This window comes from Haliaeetus albicilla, chromosome 13, assembly GCF_947461875.1.
Source record: "Haliaeetus albicilla chromosome 13, bHalAlb1.1, whole genome shotgun sequence".
Taxonomy (NCBI): domain Eukaryota; kingdom Metazoa; phylum Chordata; class Aves; order Accipitriformes; family Accipitridae; genus Haliaeetus; species Haliaeetus albicilla.
The window spans coordinates 6,780,387-6,802,095 of NC_091495.1; the positions used below are offsets into that span (position 1 = coordinate 6,780,387).

The 21,709-nt window shown below is 43.7% G+C and overlaps 1 protein-coding gene across 5 annotated transcripts in view; it reads right to left on the reverse strand.

Annotated features, from left to right (window-relative positions):
- Nucleotides 1-18,288, reverse strand: part of STUM (stum, mechanosensory transduction mediator homolog) — a 47,888-nt gene extending 29,600 nt beyond the window's left edge. For 4 of the 5 annotated variants that reach the window (XM_069800027.1, XM_069800024.1, XM_069800025.1 and 1 more), the window contains exon 1: nucleotides 17,999-18,288. In XM_069800027.1, the coding sequence (XP_069656128.1) occupies nucleotides 17,999-18,185 (187 nt within the window). In that variant the 5' untranslated portion in view covers nucleotides 18,186-18,288. The remainder of the gene's footprint in view (nucleotides 1-17,998) is intronic. The other variant, XM_069800026.1, reaches the window with a different exon arrangement.
- Nucleotides 18,289-21,709: the final 3,421 nt, after the last annotated feature.

Below are 21,709 nucleotides of genomic sequence, written 5' to 3' on the forward strand. Positions count from 1 at the left end.
CGCCTGGGGTGTAGATGGAGCAAACTAGCCTAAATGCATGATTCGTGAAGGATCTCTAAGCACAAGAGGTCAGGGCTGGGGAGCTCCCCTGGCAGTTCCTACTGTATTCCCCTGCAAGAAACTAGAGGCAGCCCAGGACTCTTTAGAAAACCTTTACATTTGCCTTTGCAACTTGCTCTGTGCTCTTCTCAACCATTGCAGAAGACCCAAGCGTTCTGGGCCCAACACCCAGATCACCCTGCCGTTTCTAGAAAGAGCCTCAAAACCAACCTGTTCCTGCAGAGGTAGAACAAATATTGCTGCTTAAGCCCCCTAGTAACTCTGTCTCTCCTCTTGGAGGGAACTGGGCAAACATGACCTGCTGTCAGGATTGTGTTTGGTCTTTTGGCTGAATGTTTGGAAACTGGGATGATGCTTTGCACAAAGCCCACCATGCCTTACCCGAGAGATGGTATGGCTGGCAGCAGGATGTTTCAAGCCAACGCATGTGCTAGTAGCTATGGGTCACGTGGAACTAGCTCTTCTTTTTTGCCCATCTGACAGGAAGCAAGACCAGATTTGGGGTGGGATGAGAGTGGGAAGAGGACTGGACAGAGTAAAACAGTGTGATCAATTCCCCTCACTACTAATTGAACTAATACCAGTCAAAATACACATAGAAGAAAGGTCAGTCAAAGGCTACTGCAATACAGGGATGCAATTACAACTTGTGGGTTAGGAAGTCCCTAAATCACAGAATACCTTAAGGAAGAAAGGATTGTCAGGAGAAGGTGCTGGCACATTTGCTGACACACTGGCTGGCTGTACAAAGCAGGCCCTGTCTGGTGCTGTGGGAAAGTTCAAGCTCATCACTGCTAGATGAGTGGCAAATCATACAAGACGGGCATAGTTTGCACCATTCATGGAATCCATGTGAAAAATCAAATTTCTAGATCTGGGATTAAGACAATACAAGTCTATTGGAGAAGTGCTTTTTATTTTCCAGTGAAGATTAACAGCTGAGCCAAACTGCTCAGCAGGGAGGGAACACGAACATAGTTCTTATCTTTCTCAAACGTCTGGCCCTAAACTATTTATAACCCTTCAATATTTTTTTAACATATGCAAATAACTCTGCATATATTTCTCTACTTATCCAGTTTTGAACATACTGCCACTTCTCTCCTAATGTCCATACTGACCAAAAGAAGCACTTCATCTACTTCTCTTTATCTTAGCATTTCATAAGTACTAGTGATACCACAGTGCATGTCTCTAATTATGTATGCTAGCATTCTCTTCCTTCTGTTGAAGAACAAAAGAAGGAAGGCAGAGAAGCCAAAGCATGGAATTTTGAAAACACTGAGGCACCTAATTCCCACTGAAATCAAGGAATTCCAGGCTAAATCATGCCTGAGGCCATAGTGAAAGAGCTGTCAGGTTCCTCAGTCAAATTCTGGCTTTCCTAGTTTAGCCTCACTGCCCTCCAAGGCTTTTGGCTATAATGAAAGTGAAACATACAGATCAGGATTATGAGTATGTACCAGAAAATGAGGATACTACAGGATATTAAAGAATGTTTGACTGAAAAGACTCTTTCCTGTGCTGTCATAGTTTGCATTTCTTCCTGTTAAGCAGTGCTAATGATATGTGCTGGGGGGTTTTTATGACTTGAGGAAAGCAGAACTTGTCCAACAGCATACTACCAAGTGCTTATGCTGTACAACTATATGAGGACTTACAGGCTGAAGAGGACCAGCTGCCAGGCAATTAATCTCTTTTTAGTATAGGTTATAAGCCCATATCAGACTCAACAGATGGGAACATGTATCTGTGCCACAGCAGATTCAGTGCAAAGTCTTACCAAAGATTTCCTAAGCTTAAACTTAGCTTACTTTAACCATGGCTTTGCACCGAGTTACTAGTAGATGTTTTCCTCTGCCATCTCTTGATGTGAGGTGGTGTAATCTCCAGCTAGAGCATGGAACAGACACTGTTACTTCAGCTGTAACTGCTTAAGCTGCCACAAACAAGTTTCTGATGGAGTTGCCAACACCCCAGAAGTCAGAAGAAGAGTAAGAAGGGAAACCTTTCTATGTTAGTCATCACAACCAGAGATTACTGCCAGGCATCATCCTGGTTGGCTGGGGTGAAGCGAGGAGAGGTGATAGCCAGTTCTCAAGATGCATCCAAGTTCACCTGTCAGCCCCATTAGTATATATAGCAGCTCTCAATGCTACTGATATGGAGCATGCAAGGACCTCTTCCCTACTCTCTATCCCATAGATAATGCATAAAGGAAAGAACATGTGAACATCCAGCACGTCCTTCAAAGAAGGGATCTAAATATCACTGTGAGCAGTGTAGCGAGAACATGTGCTCAGGGTGTTCCACAGTCAGCAAAGCTAACAAGATTTTAGGTGGTACCAGAGGAGGGATGCTATGGAAGACGTTATAACGGCATTACAGAAATCAGTGATGTGCTGTGGCAAGCTGACCTTGGCTGGCTGCCAGACACACACCCAGCCGCTCTCTCACTCCCCTCCTCCTCCACAGGACAGTGGGAAAAAATAAGATGAAAAAGTTTGTGGGTCAAGATAAAGGCACTTACCAATTACAGTCAAAGGCAAAACAGACTGGACTTGGGGAAAATCAATTTATCGCCAATTAAAATAGGTTTGGATAGTGAGAAACAGGCAAATTAAAACACCACCCTCCTCCTCCTTATTTCCCCCCCTGCCCCCAGGTGCAACTTCACTCTTTCATTCCTGATTCCTCTAGTTCTGCCCCATTCCAAGCAGTGCAGGAAGTATGGGGAATTGGGGAAGGGGGGAGGGGGGGGCCATGGAGTTCACAGCAGTTCCTCTCTGCCAATCCTTCCTCCTGAGGCTTCTCCCCTGGTCTGGTGTCGATCATTCCACAGGCTGCAGTCCTTTGGGACAAATCTGCTCTAGCATGGACTCTCCAAAAGCTGCAGTTCCTGTCAGGAGTACCTGTTCCAGCATGGGCTCTCCATGCATGTCTTTCAGCTGTTCTCACAGACATGTCCCCCCTTCCTTGCAGCACTATGCTGCCAAAACCTTGCTACCAACACCCAATACGCAGTTTGGAAAAGAGCTAGCAAAGAGCTATGGGGAAGGGTGATGATAGTAATTACAGAAATTAAAAGTTTTTATGTTGAGGACTCATGAGAAAGACAGGAGGTCTCAGCTTCAAAAATACACAAATTACATGAGACATGGTAGATGTATATGCATTAGGAAACAGCATGGAGGTCAGACCTACTTATGAGTTCTTGTAAGGACAAGACGAGATCCAGAAAGATGTGTGGGCAATACATGATGTATTTTGAAACTATTAAAGCAAATGCCTTATTTTGCAAACCAGTTAATGGGTAGCTTTCATCTGACCTAACTTCAGATATCTGCAAGGGAGGTGTCTCACTCTGAGCCAGTTACCCTTTGCAGTCAAAAAAAAAAAAAAAAAGGAAAAGAAAAAGGAGACGGAGGCCCCCAGAGGTGTGATTCACTTGACCTATTTTAGAGAAGAGATGAGTCACACGGTGGTAGTGCCTAATTCCTCCCCACAGATTATAACAGCAACCAACTCAGATGCACAGGTAGATGAATCCCATCTAATATGCCCAATAAAAAGAACATTTGCCATTTAGCAGAACTATTTTGACTAAATACTACTAATAAAAATTATCTCCTGCTTTGGTGTATTAGCTAGCTAATCAACTCCTTTAGGAGGAGCTTTTGCTACAGGCAGGTTATTGCATTCAACTCTGTTCATTACAGATCTTCCTCTGAAACATCTAGTACTGGATACAGTATGAGGTACAACAGAGCAAGGACTGTGTTCTGCAGGACTCCTATGCCCTCAGTGTAGAATACAGCCATGTTATTATGGATACAGAGCAAAGATGGGACCTAAACTATGGTTAATGGTATCCCTGTAATACCAATGCACGTATTTTTAAATGTTATTTTTGCCATTCTTCCCTGTTGAGAAAGAGAAGTAAAGACAAGTTCTTTGTTCTGATCATTACAGTTTATCAAAATGACCTTGGTCATTGCCTGAAGGCTTTGCAATGCTGATGAAATGCTCCTGCAACAGCAGGAAGACATCTAAATTTGATGTTTCTAGCTCCTTTCATATTGCCTTTCTTCTTGAGGGTATCTTTTTCCAACATGACAGTGTTTGCATGGCTCAGATGAGCCCTGTTGCTAAGAAACAAGTCCCAACTGTGCCTTTAAAACTCTGCCTTTAAACATACAACTCAAGGAAATATTTTTCTTTTCATTACACTGTATTGTGTGTTTTTATTAAGATTTCTTTTAACTCAGATTTGACTCTTGGGGTTACATTTCTATCACAACCTTCTGAGATAGGACGCATTCTTTTTCCGTTGTCTGTACAGTGCCATGGGCACCTACACAGTTGTATAAATAATGTATTTTAAAATAGTACATTTTAAGATCACAGTAAGGCCCCATTTTGCACACAATTCTGGTGTAAACAAGAAGGAATACAGTGGAGCCTACTTACTGCAAGTATCTACTAAATACTAAACTACAAAGCACTGTACAAATCAGTGTTCTTTCAAACGGCAACTCTAGGGTGCATCAGTGCTTGCGTGGCTTTGGGTTTTGGTTTTGGGGTTTTTTGCCATGTACTAAAACATGCTGAAGTCCCCCTTGTGTGTACAAGATAGTCTGTAGCTTTCACAGGCATAAGGCAGATCATAGGATCACATGAGGAAGTAACCAGCACATCTGAACTACACATTGCCTTGTCCACCCTATTTATTGTGTTTTCACTAATGCATGGCACAGATAACACCTTGCTTCCTGATGAACACAAAGTCCAAGCATGGTGGAGGTAGTTCATTAAAAACAGTTTCCTTGGAAGAGAGTAATGGAAACTAAAGTACGGCTGCGTGATTTGAGGCACTGAATCTCAAGAAGTCCATGTAGATTCTCTTGCCAGTTCTGCCACCAACTTCCTGGACGATCTTCAGCAGATTATTTTCTCTGACTTCTCCATTCAGACTGCAAACAGTCTAAATGCGTGACATCATAATCCCTGTCTAAGTGTGTGACATGTCCCCATCCCTGGAAGTGTTCAAGGCCAGGCTGGATGGGGCTTTGAGCAACCTGGTCTAGTGGAAGGTGTCCCTACCCATGGCAGGGGGTTGGAACTACATGACCTTTAAGGTCCCTTCCAACCCAAACCAGTCTATGATTCTTTAATTCTTCCTTCATATTTCTCTATCATAACAGGACCTGAGTGTAGTCTGCACTTCACAGTGCTACTGAAATAATAATGTAGTAAAACCCTGCTCAACTACCTACTCAGCACTTCTCACACCAGTAAATAGTGGACTTCTCAGGAAAGTCCTAAATCACAGTCACTGGAATAAGGTCTCGTGTCATTTAGGTATCATTCCTTTTACAAAATATACTAAAGAACATTTACTAGTGTAAGATGAAGTGTCATAAATATTTAAAACAAAACCACATTTGTAAGGGAGAAAGGAAAGTAAGTTTTGTGATGCAGCAGCCGCAGATTTTTAGCTTTGGTTGCTAGCTCATTTGGGAAATACAATTCTCAGTTGGTGTCCTACTTGGTACTGCAACTTAGGAAGAGTCTTCTCTGGTTTTAAGTGCAATATAAGAGCTCAGTTCTGCAACTCTTATTTACAGTAAGTAATACTTATTCCAAGGAGCAACCTCAAGGGGCCAGCTCAATGCTACAAGAAGCAGCAAAAATGGTTCTAGAGGCTCAACACTACATTGCTTTGCATGTTATGGATTCTCAGTTCTGACAAGTGGGTTTAGCTTGAAATGGGAACATTTTATACCTGTTTTGCACTCGTTCAGATGCCTGTTTGTTGCTCCAAGCAATGTGACCTGGAGCCCACAGAGCAACAAGAAAGGGGACATTCTCTCTGTCCAGTTCTGCCTTAGCACACAGAGAGTAAATGAGCACTGAAAGAACACCCAGTGGACTGAAAGCACTGATGTGAGAGCAGAACACATACACACATGGGCCAGATTTTCAATGGTACCACGTATACCATATTTTAGCTAATACAGAGAAGAAAAATCTTTTATTCCTTGTGTCAGTAATACGAAGGGTGGACTGTTACCATTTACTCATCACAGCTTCAGTAAAAAGATTCACTTGCTGAGCAAGAGTGGTTCCTGGGAACTAATGCTCAGTCTAAACTCCATTCCTGGCTCCACCACAGGTTTCTTCTAAGTATCAGCTGCACGCAGCACAAGGAGACAGAGCCTACTTTTAACTACATTGCCCTGAATCTACCATCCAAAGTGGGAATACTGAGGCTTAACTCTGATGGAAATGAGAATTTGCATGTTGGCACCTTTGTGCGTAAGGAGTTATTTGGATCAAGATGGGTTGGTGACACGGAATGGCTGATGGCTGAACACAGAGTCCTCCCCATTCTTCTATCCACACTCATAGCTTGGTTCAAGCTCTGCTTTGCACTTGTACAGCTATCTACACATCTGCAGCGTGGGTGTAAAAGAACACTGGTCTTCTGTGGCAGTATACAATGTAAGGGGCTAGCTCTCAAGGCACAATAATCAGGTCACCATGTACAGCTGACCAGTGTAAACAAGATGCAAGTTAGATCACCTCAGGGAGTCGGCTTCAAAGGACTACCAGGAGAATCTATTTCAATGCTGTTTTTGTGGGATGCATGGGAGGAGCAGAGGACTGAGTGAAATAAGTACTCAGATGCAAGTCAATGTATAAAATTACCTTTGGGCTTTTAGAAGAGAAAACAAGAGAGCATTTTTGTACTTACAATTGCCAATGATTGTAGTTCCTGTGCTCTTTTCTCTCTTTTACATGAGACAAGGAACCATCCCACCAGCTCTCTGTAGCCACAATGAAATTTCAGTAGGAGGGAAAAAGATCTCGTGATGCTGAGTCTAAAATATTGTCTTTAAAAAGATTTAGTATTTGTTTTCTAAAACCCCTGCTAAGCCTTCTCTGGTATTGATCAGTTTGTCAGGTGCAGAGCTAAAGAACAGAGACATGCAGCAAAAACCAGTATCAACCTTGCAATACAGATAGGAAGATGTGGCAATGCTTTCACAATTAAATAGATCAAGAGATAATTTAATGGCCCAATCCAGAGCATCCGCACTAACTAATTTGTCTAACTACATCAAAACCAATGTACCTACTCTTTCAATGGATTACTCGATAACCAGTCTGGTCCAAATGAGTTTGGAAACAGGTCTGATTTGTCACAATCATTTCACAAAGACAGAAGGAAGGTATGGGGAACCATGCTGATCCCACAGCTAGAAAGGGATTTTCTTGTGGCTACACCTCACAAATGTCTCAATGTGTGACCAGTCCTGTCTCGCACTCCTAAATCCTTTGTGAACTCCTCCCACTAGGACAGCAACTGCAGAGTGGGTTGCAGGGCAATGAGAGTTGCATGTCCTTACAGCTGCTTTGTGTATGTAGATCCAAGGAGGTCCAGCTGTACTTTTAGCTAGAATTCAATCTTCAGATTCTTGGAACGAATTTTCAGTGGAAAGGAAACTTAAAGCTTCCTGACTCCAAAACAGTGTTTGCAAGAAGATATGGGAAAAAACAAACAAACAAACAAACAAACTTTTCATTTACAGGGAATATAAATACATAAACCTTGATCCAAGAGCTTATTTTATCTTACTATAAAGAACCTGGTCCTGACCACTGTCAGTGAAAGAGGTCTGACTATATGGGCCTCTCCGCATAGTGATTTCTATGGTGTCAAGTTGCCATCTCCTTTCCCCAACACAGCATAGCAAATACAATGTTGGATATTCACGCACAAAAAAATCATGTTTATGGAAATCAAATTGTCATGGCAACAGAAGAGGTCTTGCAAGTATTTTAAAAATAGCAAATTAACAAAACCCATTTATGAAATCTAAAATCCATTATTTTATGAATGCACTTTAAAAAAACAGATACAACAAATTGTTTTCTACCTACATAAGGGAGAAATCATTTAAACCCAAGATCTCACCTTACCATATGGGCATATGTAATAGATATATGCATACAAATAAATACATATTTTAAACTTAAAACAGCAAAACTGTTTCAGCTGGACAGCGTTATACTAATGTGATCATTGGGCTTATTTTATTTCAGGTAAAATATTTTCACATAAATATTATGATTCATACTTTGTAAAATAACTCAACTATTTAACATAGTAAACTTGTAACAATGGCTCCTTATAATCTAGTCTATTAATCTTCATTAAAATCTCAGTTCTTCAAGGGCTTGTAACACTTACCTAAAAATGTACAAACACTTCTTTAAAAACATTCTTATTTGGTTCAATTGAAACTTTTTCCAACACAATCTCAATATTAATTTGACCATTTAGCCTTTGCATTCTTTACAAACTTGCATGTATTATAACCGAAACAAAATTATCCACAAACTCAGAGCACTTGTAAGTTTTGTGTGGCTATTCATCTATGCTTGTGGCAAACTGAGAGCTCAGTCTAGATAAATGACAAGCTGGTGAGATGCTGAATAATTATCTGTGATGCGTTTAAATTCCTATTCCCAAAGACGGCAGCCTTAGTCCCCTGCACAGTTCCTTGTATAAGCGTTATTACTGAAGTTAGAAATGCAGTACAGGTTGAACCCCTGCAGTGAACGCAATTATGTTTCCAAGAGTTCCTCTATTGATCGTATTCACTCTTTCCTCTAGCAAGATTTGACCATGATCCACTCTGGGCATATCCTTTGGGTATGCTTGTAGTGGAACTTTTAATTTAAGTTAGTATATTACCAATCAGCTTTCACCCACCATCTCATTTATATTTACTAGTCTGGATATTTCATGATTATATGCTCAAAGACATGAGTGTCCATGGTTTTGTCTAGTCTGGCAGAGTTGTACATCAGTTAGCAACGTATCTACTTTTTTAATTTAAAAGCTCAGTATAATATTGCCATCCTCCAGTGCTGAGAAATCGTCAGTCAGGTTCTCCAAAACTGAGACTGTAAAAAAAAGCCATTCATTTTCTACCCCCATCACACCCCGCCCTCCCTTTTTTTTTTTTCTTTTTTTTTTTTTTGAGACAGGATCATAACTTCAAATCCTGCTCCAAAGCCATGAGAGATATATTTTTTCTTTTCTTGGAAGCAGAGATTCTCGCCTAATCAGGAGCCTCAGGGTACAGGGTTCTAAGGAAACACCAAATATTGCGAGTCAGGATTGCATTGCTAGGCCTTTTGAGGGGCTGTCAGGTAGTTAGAGAGAAACTGTTTGGCCTGTAACTCCCTTGGAATGGGAAAACTGAACTTTGAACTGCCTTTATAACAGGACTATATTGCTGGAGGAAGGAGGGTGAGAGCAGCTTCTAAGTGGTAAGACAGAGAGAAAACAACCTGTGGAAATCAGTATTTTAAATCAAATATTCAAGTTCTGACTACTTATTTTTTCCTTGACTCTATACACAATGAAACCCAGTAAGTTTATAACATCAGAAATCAACATGTGAAATATAACTAGGTAGAATGGCATGTGATTTTTCTCAAGCTCTTACAGTATTTTCATTTTGGGGCTCCTAGTTAACACAAATGCTCAAAAACCCTGGGAAGAGTGGGAAGAGGAAGAGGGATTAACTCCTTCACTTAATGAAAATGCTCCCAATCTTCAGCAGAACCAGGGAAACCCAGGTTTCACATTCCTGGAATCTCTAAGCAAGCTCTGTCAACACAAACTTTTCTTTCTCATGTGAGGCTGGCCCCATGCTGTTGTCATGTCCTGGGTCTGACTTGTATTCAGTCATGTCTAAGGTTGCTGTACGATGCTGGCTCCAGCTCTCTGCTAAGGAATACTGCTGCCACACCAGCTTCCTTATGTGTGCATCATACCACAACTGCTCCAGTTCACAGACCAGCATCTGAAAGGCAAATGAGCTCCAACTGCAGTTTCAAATAAGATGTTGGACTGTGAACTGGAGTAGCTGCAGCAGAGGTGGGCATTCCCTTCTGTTCCCCTTGCTGCTGGAGCAGTAACTTCCAGCAGAAGTTGTGTAAGGCACAGATAATGTTTTTAACTGTCAGTAAGGTTTGCCAGATGCCAGAACCTTTATGCTAGTAACATCCCAAGTCCTGGCCATAGGTACAACACTCTAAACTGGTTTACCGTCTTCCAGATACGGGCTGGAAGGCACATCTTATTGAAGAGCGGCTGAGGAGTCTGAGTTTGTCTAGTTTGGAGAAAAGGAGGCTGATGGGCAACCCCATTGCTCTCTACAGCTTCCTGAGGAGAGGAAGTAGAAAGGGAGGTGCTGATCTCTTCTCCCTGGTATCCAGTGATAGGACACGTGGGAATGGTTCAAAGATGTGCCAGGGGAGGTTTGGACTAGATATTAGGTAACATTTCTAGGGTGGTCAAACACTGGAACAGCCTTTGTAGAGAGGTGGTTGATGCCCCAGGCCTGTCGGTGCTTAAGAGGCATTTGGACAATGCCCTTAATAACATGCTTTAACTTTCAGTCAGCTCTGAAGCGGTCAGGCAGTTGGACTAGATGATCGTTGTAGGTCCCTTCCAACTGAAATAGTCTATTCTGTTCTATCTTTATTGACCAGCATTTTTGCGCAGTGCTACAACTGAGTCCATATACATCCACTGTAGTGGTGCAACTGTGTAACTTTGAAGTTGTAAAGTTCTAAAATGAAGACAAGTCCAAAGACAGAAGAAAGAACTTTATATGTCAGATTGACTTTGTATCTCATAGAAAAGAAGCAAGCTCTTTTCCTTTTCTCCTTTCCAGATTACCTCTGAATGAAAGTTTTCATAAATGAATTGCAAACTCCAGTCCCTTTTACAAACTTAGGGACTATTTTAGAATCCCTTTACCATCCAATCACTCGTTTCTCCACAAAATTCAAAATTGTATACAGATTCTAAAATTCACCTTTCTGCTTTATGCCAGCTGCTGCCACCTACGGGTGTGTTTGTGTTCAGGGTGCTGCAGCGCAATTCCATGGGTAAGAAAGAGACTGAGGAACCGGGTTTCTGCTTGCTGCTCCTCCCTTGGCTATCCTGAACAGCTCCACAACTCTCAATGCTCTTTTCATGCTGGAACAGAGATAAAATGGCAGGGAACTGCTGCAGGCAATGGTGCTTTATCGGAGTTTGTAAATCTCTCCAACACCCACTGATTCGGAGCAGAAGAACAATTCGCCTCCATCCTGCAATCCAGACTGGCCAAAATTCACCCGCAAAAGCATTCTCCTCATCCAAGTTACTTCCGTCTTCAAATCCTTTCACTCCTTTTCTCCCTTGCTGCAAGAAGTTCCAGTTCTTTGGCCTTCTCACCAAATCTCTGTGAATGTACTTTTCTCCTTCTGGGCTTGATTCTCTATTTTTCTCCTCATCACACCCTTCGTCTGGAACAGCTTTCCAGGCTCTTTAAAATTCAGTTGGTTTACTTGGCCATTTAACAGCTCTTCTCTGCTGTCTGCTCCCACCTTCACTCTTAATCTTCAAGTACATCTGTCCAAATTGCATTAAATGACAAACGAGACTGCGAGGTGCTGAGCAAACGCTGTCTCCTTACGTGTTTGTTAAGTAATGAATACCTCCACAGAGCTGCTTCAATGACAGCAGTGAACAAAAACGTCACTGGCCATTTCTTTTGTCTTCTATTTTGATGGAAACAGAAGGCATGAGGGAGGGGAGAGAAACTTGTTTGCATTTAAGTTGGTCTAGCACTGAGAGCAATTCAAAAGCAGCAGCACTAGGTTAGTGCACAGCTTGACAGTGAAATGAACCAAAAAGTCGTTATAAACACAAGCAGAGCTCAACAGCTGACTTTTACCAACTGCAAGGACTGGAGAGCAGAACCTGACCAAAGGACATAAACAGTACTAACTATTTGGACTGTGACAGAGACTGTAGTCAAGAACAAGGCGTTGCTGTGCTTTTGCTGTGTATGCCCATAACTGCGTTTGTAAAGCAAGGGCCACGAGAGGGTGATGAGTAAGAAGGCATGTACATGTATGACTATTATGGCTAAGTGGATAAACTGAAGGAAAAGATCCAGTGTAAAACACATGAAATGAAATGGAGAAAGAAGAAAAATATATTAAGTATTCAGGCAAGTATGGCTAATAAAATACAGCTGCAAAGCGGAAAGCAGCTTTCTTCCTAAAATATAGCAGGGCATGCCACTGGACACTGGATTAAAACTGAGGGTCCATGCCAGATCCCTCAGCAGAGAAAAAACCCTATTGGTTTTTTGCTTATCAGATACACAGGCTGGAGTTGTCTCAACCATAGATCTACAAACTCGAAATAATTTGGCATTTATTCTGATCACAAATTATCTGTGATTAGTTTTCCAAGCTTGTTTGTCATTCTAGATGGTCCAGACACTTCAGGGCACAAAAATATTCCAGACTACCCTGTGCTGGCAAGATCATTGAGTGACTATTCAATATGATCAGCCAAGTAAGTTATATAAGATATTTAGATTTCTCACTTAAATCTCTGTTTAAACAAAAAAAAAAAGGAAATCAATGGCCTTCTCCATACTGACAAGAACAGGACCCACAGGAGTAGAAACCTGTGGATTCAGTTGTTCTTGTGCCCAACTTCACCTCACCATGAGGAATATCTACAGCACAGCTGATACCACTGCTACCAGCAATGGAGCAGTAACCTGGATGCACACATTTTATCACAGGTCTCCTTTCCTACCTTGCACAAGCAGATGAAGAAATTACCATAAAGAACTTCTTCATCTTTTCAGTGGAAAATACAAAACCCAACAGAGTGAAGTCTACTGACAATAGGTTTTTTTTGTTTAATTATGCTCTCATGAACAAATAGCTTGTTTCTGCAGACTACCAGTAGTCTATACATCACAGGTTGAAAGGCAATGTTAGCTAAAGAGTTCCAGCAGTAAAGTTCACAAACACAAATTCATACAAACACTTGAAAAACCTTTGTTGTACACAAATGAGATTGTAAATCACCCAGATTCATTGATTTACATGTCCATAGGGGGGAAAAAAAATTATTTAAAAGGATCATAAATGCCAAAGCAAGTTTGAGATTTTAATGCACAGATGTTTGAAAGCCCCGACTTCTTTTCTGCAATATTTGTCCTACTATAGGCAAGAAAATGTGTTTTTTCCTTGAAATTCTTTGTTTCAATAATGAAGGCAATGGTTATTTGCTTGAGGCATCTATTTACCACTCCAACAACAACAACAAAAAAAAATGGGTATTGATAATTTTATGCAGATCTCATCCCTGCAACTTTCCTGAGTGTTGTGTTCTGTACTTCTATTCAGCTCTTTGGAGAGCTCATTCTGCTGAAGAGAGCTGTAGCTTCTAATGAGAGCCTTCTGCAGATGCTTGGCTTCTATAAATTGAGTATTAAAGCCATGTTTACATGGCTGAAGGTCTAGCCCTTGAACTCTAACAAGGCTGAAGCATAATAAACAGATGGTAGAAGACTCCTGATATGGAGCTGACACACCCAGGGACAGGAGAGCTATATACCACAGAAGAAAAAAGTTCAGTGGTCTGGGAATCATCCCTTCTTTCCCCAGCTGTCTGTGAGACACTGTCACTCATTACGTCCTCCACCGGCTATTTCATGGCACATGGGTGGCTGCTCTCCTACCTTTCACTAACATAATTTTATGCTACGTATTTCAATTACTCCCTGCATAAAAATAGTATACATGTATAATTCAGGCTGTGATCCAAAAGTCCACCCCCTTCCTGACAGAAGGGATTAATCTTGGAGAATACCTCATACTTTCAGATAATTCCACTCACTTCTCACATTTCCCTCAAGTTCTCCCCCTTCGTTTCCCCCCTCCCACACACGTGATGTCGAGGGAAGAAAAAACGGGTAGGAAGGAGGGCAAGATTCCCATGTATCAGCTCAGGGAATGACAAGAAGCCAGATCTTCTCCCACGCTGACTGGCACGCGGCAGCTCCAAGAGAACACAGTCTGCCAGCTAAAGGGCATGGCCAGCCCCTTCTCTCAATTGCCATCTGCAGCACGTACCGGCTGGAGGTGCACACTGCTCAATCCTGCGGGAACTGAAAAAGAGAGCATACACCACCATTTATCTCTGCTGGCGTCATCATCTTCCATTCTCCAGAGCGCATCACAGCATGATTTGGCACAGAAGCCACAGAGCCTGCTCCAGAAGCCCTAAGCCAAACTAGAGGTTACAGTGTCTGTGGCATGTGGCAGAGCTGGGATGCTGGTAGCCAACAGCATGATGACTTTTGCTACAGCACTCGCTGAGAACACCAGCTCCCTCTTCTCCCTTTCATACTACCTGCTCCTTTTATGAACTTGAGCTAGCGAGAGCAGCCCTATCAGATGCAGATGAGGAAGACGGCATCGGACCATGGAAAATTCTGATCCGGGATGTCTCCAAGTGGTTGCATCTATCACAGTGAATGGAAGCAGTGTGTAATTTCAAGGCTGTTCTGCAAAGCAGATTACAAGTAGATGGGCTGATCAAGCTTTTTTAGGTTGTATTTGGTCTGAATTTTAAGTTTTGGCAAGGCAAAAGTTAACATATCCCCTGGGTATGAAAAATTTCCGAGGCGTCTTTTGTAACATACATGCAAAGAGGAATTAATACCCAGTTTACAACGCATCTTAAAACCTGCAGTTCTGGGTTACTACATAAAACCCTGAAAATTAACCAACTGAAAAAAATAAACTGACTATAAACAAAGAGAAAGTGTTACTTCTCCTGTCCAAATACAGGACTACTGCAAAACATAAAGCAAAAAGGAAAAATAAACTGGATGTTTAAAATTCTCAGATTTCACCTTCATAGATGACTTCTGTAACATAGGAATGATAATTTAACTCAAAAAAGTAGAGGCTTTCAGATGCTGAGAGGCTGTCTGAGTATTTGGTAGCCTGCATTGGAGCACAGATTCTATTTGGATATCACTGGTTTGAAGTACTGGGCACTAATGAACACCTCAAATGCACTGGTCTCCAAGCAGTGGAACACTTGGTTTATTCGGTTTCCCCTTTTCTTGTCTATTCCAGTGGCTTCTGACCCTTCATTGCAATCGTACTGCAGAGCCTACACATGAATGATAACCATGTGCAGAACAGATGAGGAATGAATTCAGGGGCTGAAAAATAGAGAACTTCCATTACCACCTAAACACAGTCACACTCTCCACCTAAACAGGCAAAATATACAGCAAGCCTGTGAAACATCATTTTAATCTGTTATAAATCTGGAGTACAGGAACTGATGGGAATTTTGCCATTTATTTCACTGGGAATAGGCTCACATACTAGATTTGAATACTTCACACCACTGGAAATATTATTTATTTTACAAGTGTTGCTCAGCTCATTGAGATGGCTGAAGTGTGACAATGACACAAGATCTCTTTTTACCGTGACTATTCCTGCCAGTAGATTTGTGTTCCTCCTGTTTCCCCTTGTGTGTGGGCTATGTGATATACGACAGGATAGAGCTGAGATTGTAAATAGCTATATTCTAGTCAGGTATATTATCTCAGAGTAAATTTTCTATCAAAATGTGTACAATATTAGCAGTTTCATTAAGAGAATGGTTCACTTACGTATGGACTAAGTGCTATGCTTTGCATACAGAGTTTGGGATGCATCTCCAAAACAATGCTTTTCCCCAGTTTGTGAGAACACCACATGGAAAGATTTCTTTTAAGTTGTAGTTTGTTTGTTTTGCTACTTTTGCAACAGAAGATTGGGAGGAACAGTGGTATAGGCAGCCAGAAAGTACTACTGAAATCAGTGCATCAAATGGAAAACAAGTTTTAAAAAAAAGATCTCTGCCTGCTAAAAAAAAAAAACCCAAAAATAGAATTAAAACCATTTTGGGCTGGTCCAGCCAGTTGGTGATAACACAACCAACATGGCTGCAAAGTCCAGATTCAACTCTCAAGCTTTCAAGCCAGCATGGACTGGGAGCCCTGTACACCCACCTTCAGAAAGGAAGCGCTGCTATCTGCTGTCATTCTTTACTGACACCTTCTGTGTGAGGGAAGGCACACCACTGCTTGCCTCCAGCAGCCATGCAGCAGCAGCCAGAGAAGAGCTCCGGGCAGATAACCACACCTCAAGCCAATTCTGGCGTGAGGATGGCTTATGGGGACCTACCATCCTAGGATGAAGGAAGAACACTGAGGGTTTTCTAGTGTGCTGTGCAAAGCAGCACAGTGTGAAGTATAAGATCATTCAAATGAGGAAAAGGGCACGGTAAGTCAGGTTTTTTTCTCATACATCTACAGTGAAGATGTAGCATCTTCCAATGCCAATGGAAACCCACATCTTCACTTTGAAAGCTCTGGCTTTGAACACCTCTCTCTGAAGACAGTGGGGAACTAAGTGCTAAATAACAATAACCTAAAACCCCATGAAAGCACTCAACTGGAGAGCTGCTGTTTGATTCATCACGCCAGGTTCTTCAGGTGGCTGCACACAAGGGCTGTGAAAACAACACACCTGAGCACGCAGCATTACATCTGGAAGCACATATACCAATGCCATTCTTTCCACAGGAGAATTCTAAGGTATTTCAAAAGATGGAAGTTTTCCTCTGGAATACATCTGTAGGTTCAGAGCAAACACACTGGAATAGCAATGGTTTGTATACGTTGCACACAGTATACCACTCAGACTTAGGTAATACTTTAATCAGAAGAACTTTTAAGAATTTCAGATTCATTAAAGAATTAAGCCACCTGAAACACATGAAACAGTTAGGGGCAGGGCACTAGCTCTTTAAAAGCAGGGCAAGCAAGGAGATAATCCTACACCACAAGCAAGGCTCTTGCAGTGGCTATAGTAACAGAAATTGGGGCTAGAAATGGACTATGAGAGACTCAAGGTATGGGCTAATGGTTTTTGTTCTGTTTGGGTTTTTTTTTAAATGTGACTGTTTTGCTTGCAGCTAGGATACTTGTATTTAGCCTTGTGTCCTGGGTGCCTTTGTAGTGTTCAAACTCTAGGCTCCAGTTGCAGTAAGCAAGTATTTTCTAATTAAAAAGGAGGAAAGGGAAATACAGAAGGGATTACAGCCACAGCTTAGGGATGCGTTACCCGAGTCGCTCACTAGGGACTTCATGTTGAGAAACTGAATCCCCAGTTTCTCTGGACATCGGTTCCTAAGAGTAGTGGTACAGGATCAGCATTTTTCAGGGGTCTCCTTAGGAAACTCGGAGAGAGGGGCTCCGAAAGCTCGTCTTTGCTGGCGAGCGACGTGGCCGCTCTGGTCTCGGTCCTCTGACTAAAATTACAGTTCGCAAGAGCCCGAACAACTGCAGCCCTTTCCCGAAATCGCAGGATTCCCAGCTCCGGGCCATGGCCTGCCTGAAGAGAAGGGAAGGGTCGGAAAGCGCGGGGGATGCTCAACCCCCGAGGCCGGAGACCGGCCTCTGCCCCGCTCAGTCACCCAGCGAAGCCCCGCGGGGGGCGGACGGGTGCCCTTCGCCCCGGTCACCGGTTCCTGCCTGCTGCCCGAGGAAAACATGACACACACACACACACACACACACATCCCAGCTGCCTCTCCCCGAGTCGCACGACGACGGCGGCGGAGCCCGCGCCGCCCGCCTCCCCTCCGCGCTAGGGACGGGGCGGCCGCCGACCCGACGGCTTCTTCCCCCGGGGACCCCGCGGCGGAGGCGGCGCCCCGACCCCCGCCGTAAAACTTTCCGCCGGGGCGGAGGGGCTCGCTGCCTCCCCCCCTTTCCTCCCTCCCCTCCCACGGCGCCGTCGGTGGAAAGTTGTTGCCGCCGCGGCGGGGTCCGCCGGCCCCCGTTCAAGTAGCGGCAGGTGGGGAGAGCGCGGCCCGCCGCCGGCAGACGCTTCCCCCCCCCCCCCCGCCCCGGCTGCACGACGACGGCGGCGGCGGCGGCCGCCCTCCCGCCGCGCCCGGGGCTGTGGAGCTCCTTACCCAGCCCCGGCACGAAGGTGTTGAGGAAGAGGCAGATGACAGCCACGGGGAACGGCATGTAGGGGATGGCGGCGCGTAGGGGGCCTTTCTTCTCCCGGACCTGCACCACCACCCCGCTGGAAGGGGCAGAGCCCCGGCTGGGCTCCCCGGCCGCCGCGCTCTCGCCGTCTTTGGGGAAGGGATCCATGGCCGGCGCGGCCGAGGCTGGCGATGCCCCGGCGGGCTACCCAGCTGCCGCCGCCGCCGCCGCCGCCGCGCGCTCCCGCCGCCGCGCGGCCCCGCCTGCGCGCCCTCGCTCGCTCGCTCGCTCGGGTGCCCCCCGCGGCGGACCCCTCCCCTCCCGCCGCCGTTCCCGCCCCGCCGGCCGCGCTTCAGTCAGCCGCGTCCCCTCCCTTCCTCCCTCCTCGGGCTCTCCGCTAACCGGGTCGGGCTTACCCTCCTCGGCTTACCCCGCGGTCGGTCACCGGCGGCGGTTGGAAATGCCCCCGCCCGCTCGCCCGCCTGCCTGAGGCGATTTGAGACCAAGGGCCGCGCTGCCTCCGCCGCCTCGCGCCCTTTCTGTCAGGGCTGCCCGCGCGCCCGGCCCCTCACACACAGCTTCCCGCCCCGGGCCCGCCGGCCTGGGCGCCGACACCGAATTTGCCCGATTCGTCCGAAAATCGGCGGGGAAAGCGGGCTGGGGCTGTACCCAGGCTACTGCCTGCCGGTCCGCTTCCCGAGCGCGGCCCCGTGGCGGGCGCGCTGAGGTGAACACGCCTCGGCAGGCTGTTGCTCGCCCAGACCCGCCCGGGAGGTGAGGAGAGGGCGAGGAGCTGTTCGTTCGGTTTAACCTTTGGGAAGGGGAAAAGCCATTTCAGTACGAGAGAGCGTAGAAGCGGTGAAAAATAATGCCCTGTGCGGTTTTAAAAATAGCTGTGCTCTGAAGGTGTAAGAAAAGGTGTAAATTAAGCCCACACTCGTTTGTTGTTTGAAAAACCCTGCTGTAAGGGGGAAGACAAGGAAAAGGGAGGAGAGCCATGAGAATTAGAAGGAAAGGAAAGGAAAAGAAAAGAAAAATAAACCCTTGAAAAGCTAATCGCCGTTTGGGACGGTGTGAAAATGTATCTTAATTCACATCGGTAACACTAGATGAAATATCCTTTCGTAGGGCTGGTAATTATTGTTCAGTACACAGTTTAATGGATGAAATGGCAATAGAACTTGAACATGTCTGTAGTTAAAAATGATGATGAGGCTGGTCATTGCAGATAGGGTTCAGCAGAGAAAACAGGAAAAATATTAAAGACATTAATCCTGATATAAAATGTACGTGTGACACATACAGGATTTTTGCATAAGAGATGGAGGGTAACCTGTGTCTTACTGTGCATTTCAGAGCTGTATTTTTCCTGAGGAATTTAGAACCCATTGGAAAATCTTGAAGTACTATATATATGCCACAGGAATGCCACCTGACAAATACATGATTCAACAGTTTAATTGATTTCAGTACAAATTAGCACAATGAAGTTAGTACAATGAAAAAGTTAGTTAAACTAAATGACACAGATGCAGAATCCTGTTCCAAGATTATATTTTTTTCATTTTTCTAACGGCTGGGTTCTGAGCCATAAAAACAGTAGCCATCCCGTGTAAAATCTCTTACTTTTAACAGGTTTTCTTTGCTTATCTTCCGAGTGCCTTTCATCCAAAAAATCTTCTGACTTCTTTTTGATTAAACACACAGTTTAGATGTGTTTCTGGAGCATATTGGCCAACCTGGCTTGGCTATTTTTTTTTTTATGGTGACATTTATTTCTATCAAAATAGTTCATGACAGCCTTTTATATCCCTTAGACATAAAACTGTTGGAGGGCTGCATCTTTCTCTTGGAAAGATCTGTTGTAACTGACATAGAATTCCGTCTTTCTCTGCTGGTTTATCAAACTACAGTCAGATGAGAAATCTTTATGGTATGAATACTGACTAATTAGAGCCTGTACAAAGTAGAATCCACAGTTGGAAACACTATCAATAACTTGCAGTGATATAATTCTCTATAGACTCAACCAGATGATGAACTGATAAAGGTTCTGGAAATCGTGTGTGGGTGAGCCCACATTACCTACACTAAAAGCAAGCAAAAGGCTATTGTGAGAATAGCCCAAATAGAGAATCAAAGACTAATGTTAATTACAAGAATATTTTGTCAGAAATACTTAATAACAGGTTGTGCTTTTATGGAACATTTCCTTGGAAGACCTCAATGCATTTGACAAATGTGAGTTAATTCATTTACTTCTTTAAGATTAGTTGGCAATATGCAAGGCTTACTCTACCCGCTATTAAAATTCAGCCACTTCTAGACTGAACTGCATCATTAATTCTGTGCTGCCAGTGTTCATGGAAGTTCTCTGGCGCCTAAGGCAAAAGTTATGACTGACTCAGAGTATATTAAAGATACCATTGTGTAACAAGTTGTGACATTTCCAAGCTTATCTAAACAAGTGAATTGGTGGCAACATTACTCTGCCATGATTGTTCCACACTCCTCAAGTGGTACGTGATAACCATGCAAACCATCTTGTACTGAGCACCTGTGTGGTGCATGCTTTACCGTTACTCAGGAGACAAGATGCTATGTGCTGGAGAGCTTAAGTGAGGACAGGCAGTTGTTAATGAAAAAGTATGCTGGGACCTAGGTAAAAACATGTGACCCAGGGCTTTTTTTTTTTTTTTTTTTTAGGAAAATAAAGATTATAATTTATAAAAAGCAGTAATAATTGTGAGTATTAAGAATACTAAGATTTGTTCAGATTTGATCTTTGAAATATTAATTTCACTTCTCAGCATGAAAACAGCTCACGGAACCTATATACATAACATTATTTGCAGTTGAGACAAAAAATGGTTAAAAACAGAACAAACCTGAGTTCGAAGTGGTGTTTCAGACTGCAGGACTCCCCTGGCATACCAGTGTATTGACACACAGGACGGGGGATGCATCCTCCCCAAGCCTTCTCCAGACTTCTCTCCATAGTAGTGCTGCAGGAGACAAGCCCTGTAAAACAGAAGACAAGCATTGCAGCGGTGCCTCAAGAGCAGACACTTAGTAATCTTAAGAAGTTGAGATAACCTTAACCTCCTGGATGTCTGGTGAAAAAGTAGGCATTGTAGTTGGCAACAAGACTGCAGGACCTCCTGCAGATGAGTGGGCCTTCCACACTGTTGTAGCTCTTAAAATCAAAGAAGTCTGGCCTCTGACTTCCTCTAGTCTTGAAAAGAGTACCTATAGTTGCCAGGCCCTTGATAAGCAAGCATGAACAGACAACCTGTTTGTGAAATAGCCTTGTCTCAGTGCTGTCAAGACTTAAGCTGAACTTTCTGACTGACAGAAGCTGGTGGTCTTATTGTGAAGCCTCTGTGGTTAGTTATACTGCATGTGGACGGTGCTGTGGGAAGTATGTGCTGGAGCTTTGTTTGGTATCCTGAGAGTTTTATACAAGTCAGGCCTGGAGGAGTCCCAACACATGGCTTGTGGCCACCAAATTCCCAGTCAGAGGAGGCTGATCTCCCAGATGAGAGCCAGAGAAGGCGTTTATGTTATGGTTACTAGCTGACTTTCAAGGAGCTGTGATACGAGATTTTATAATGGGAGATTTTTCCCTTTGTTGGGTTTCCACAGTGGATAAGCAAGCTGTATTTCAAACATTTTGCAGGTATGGGCATTTT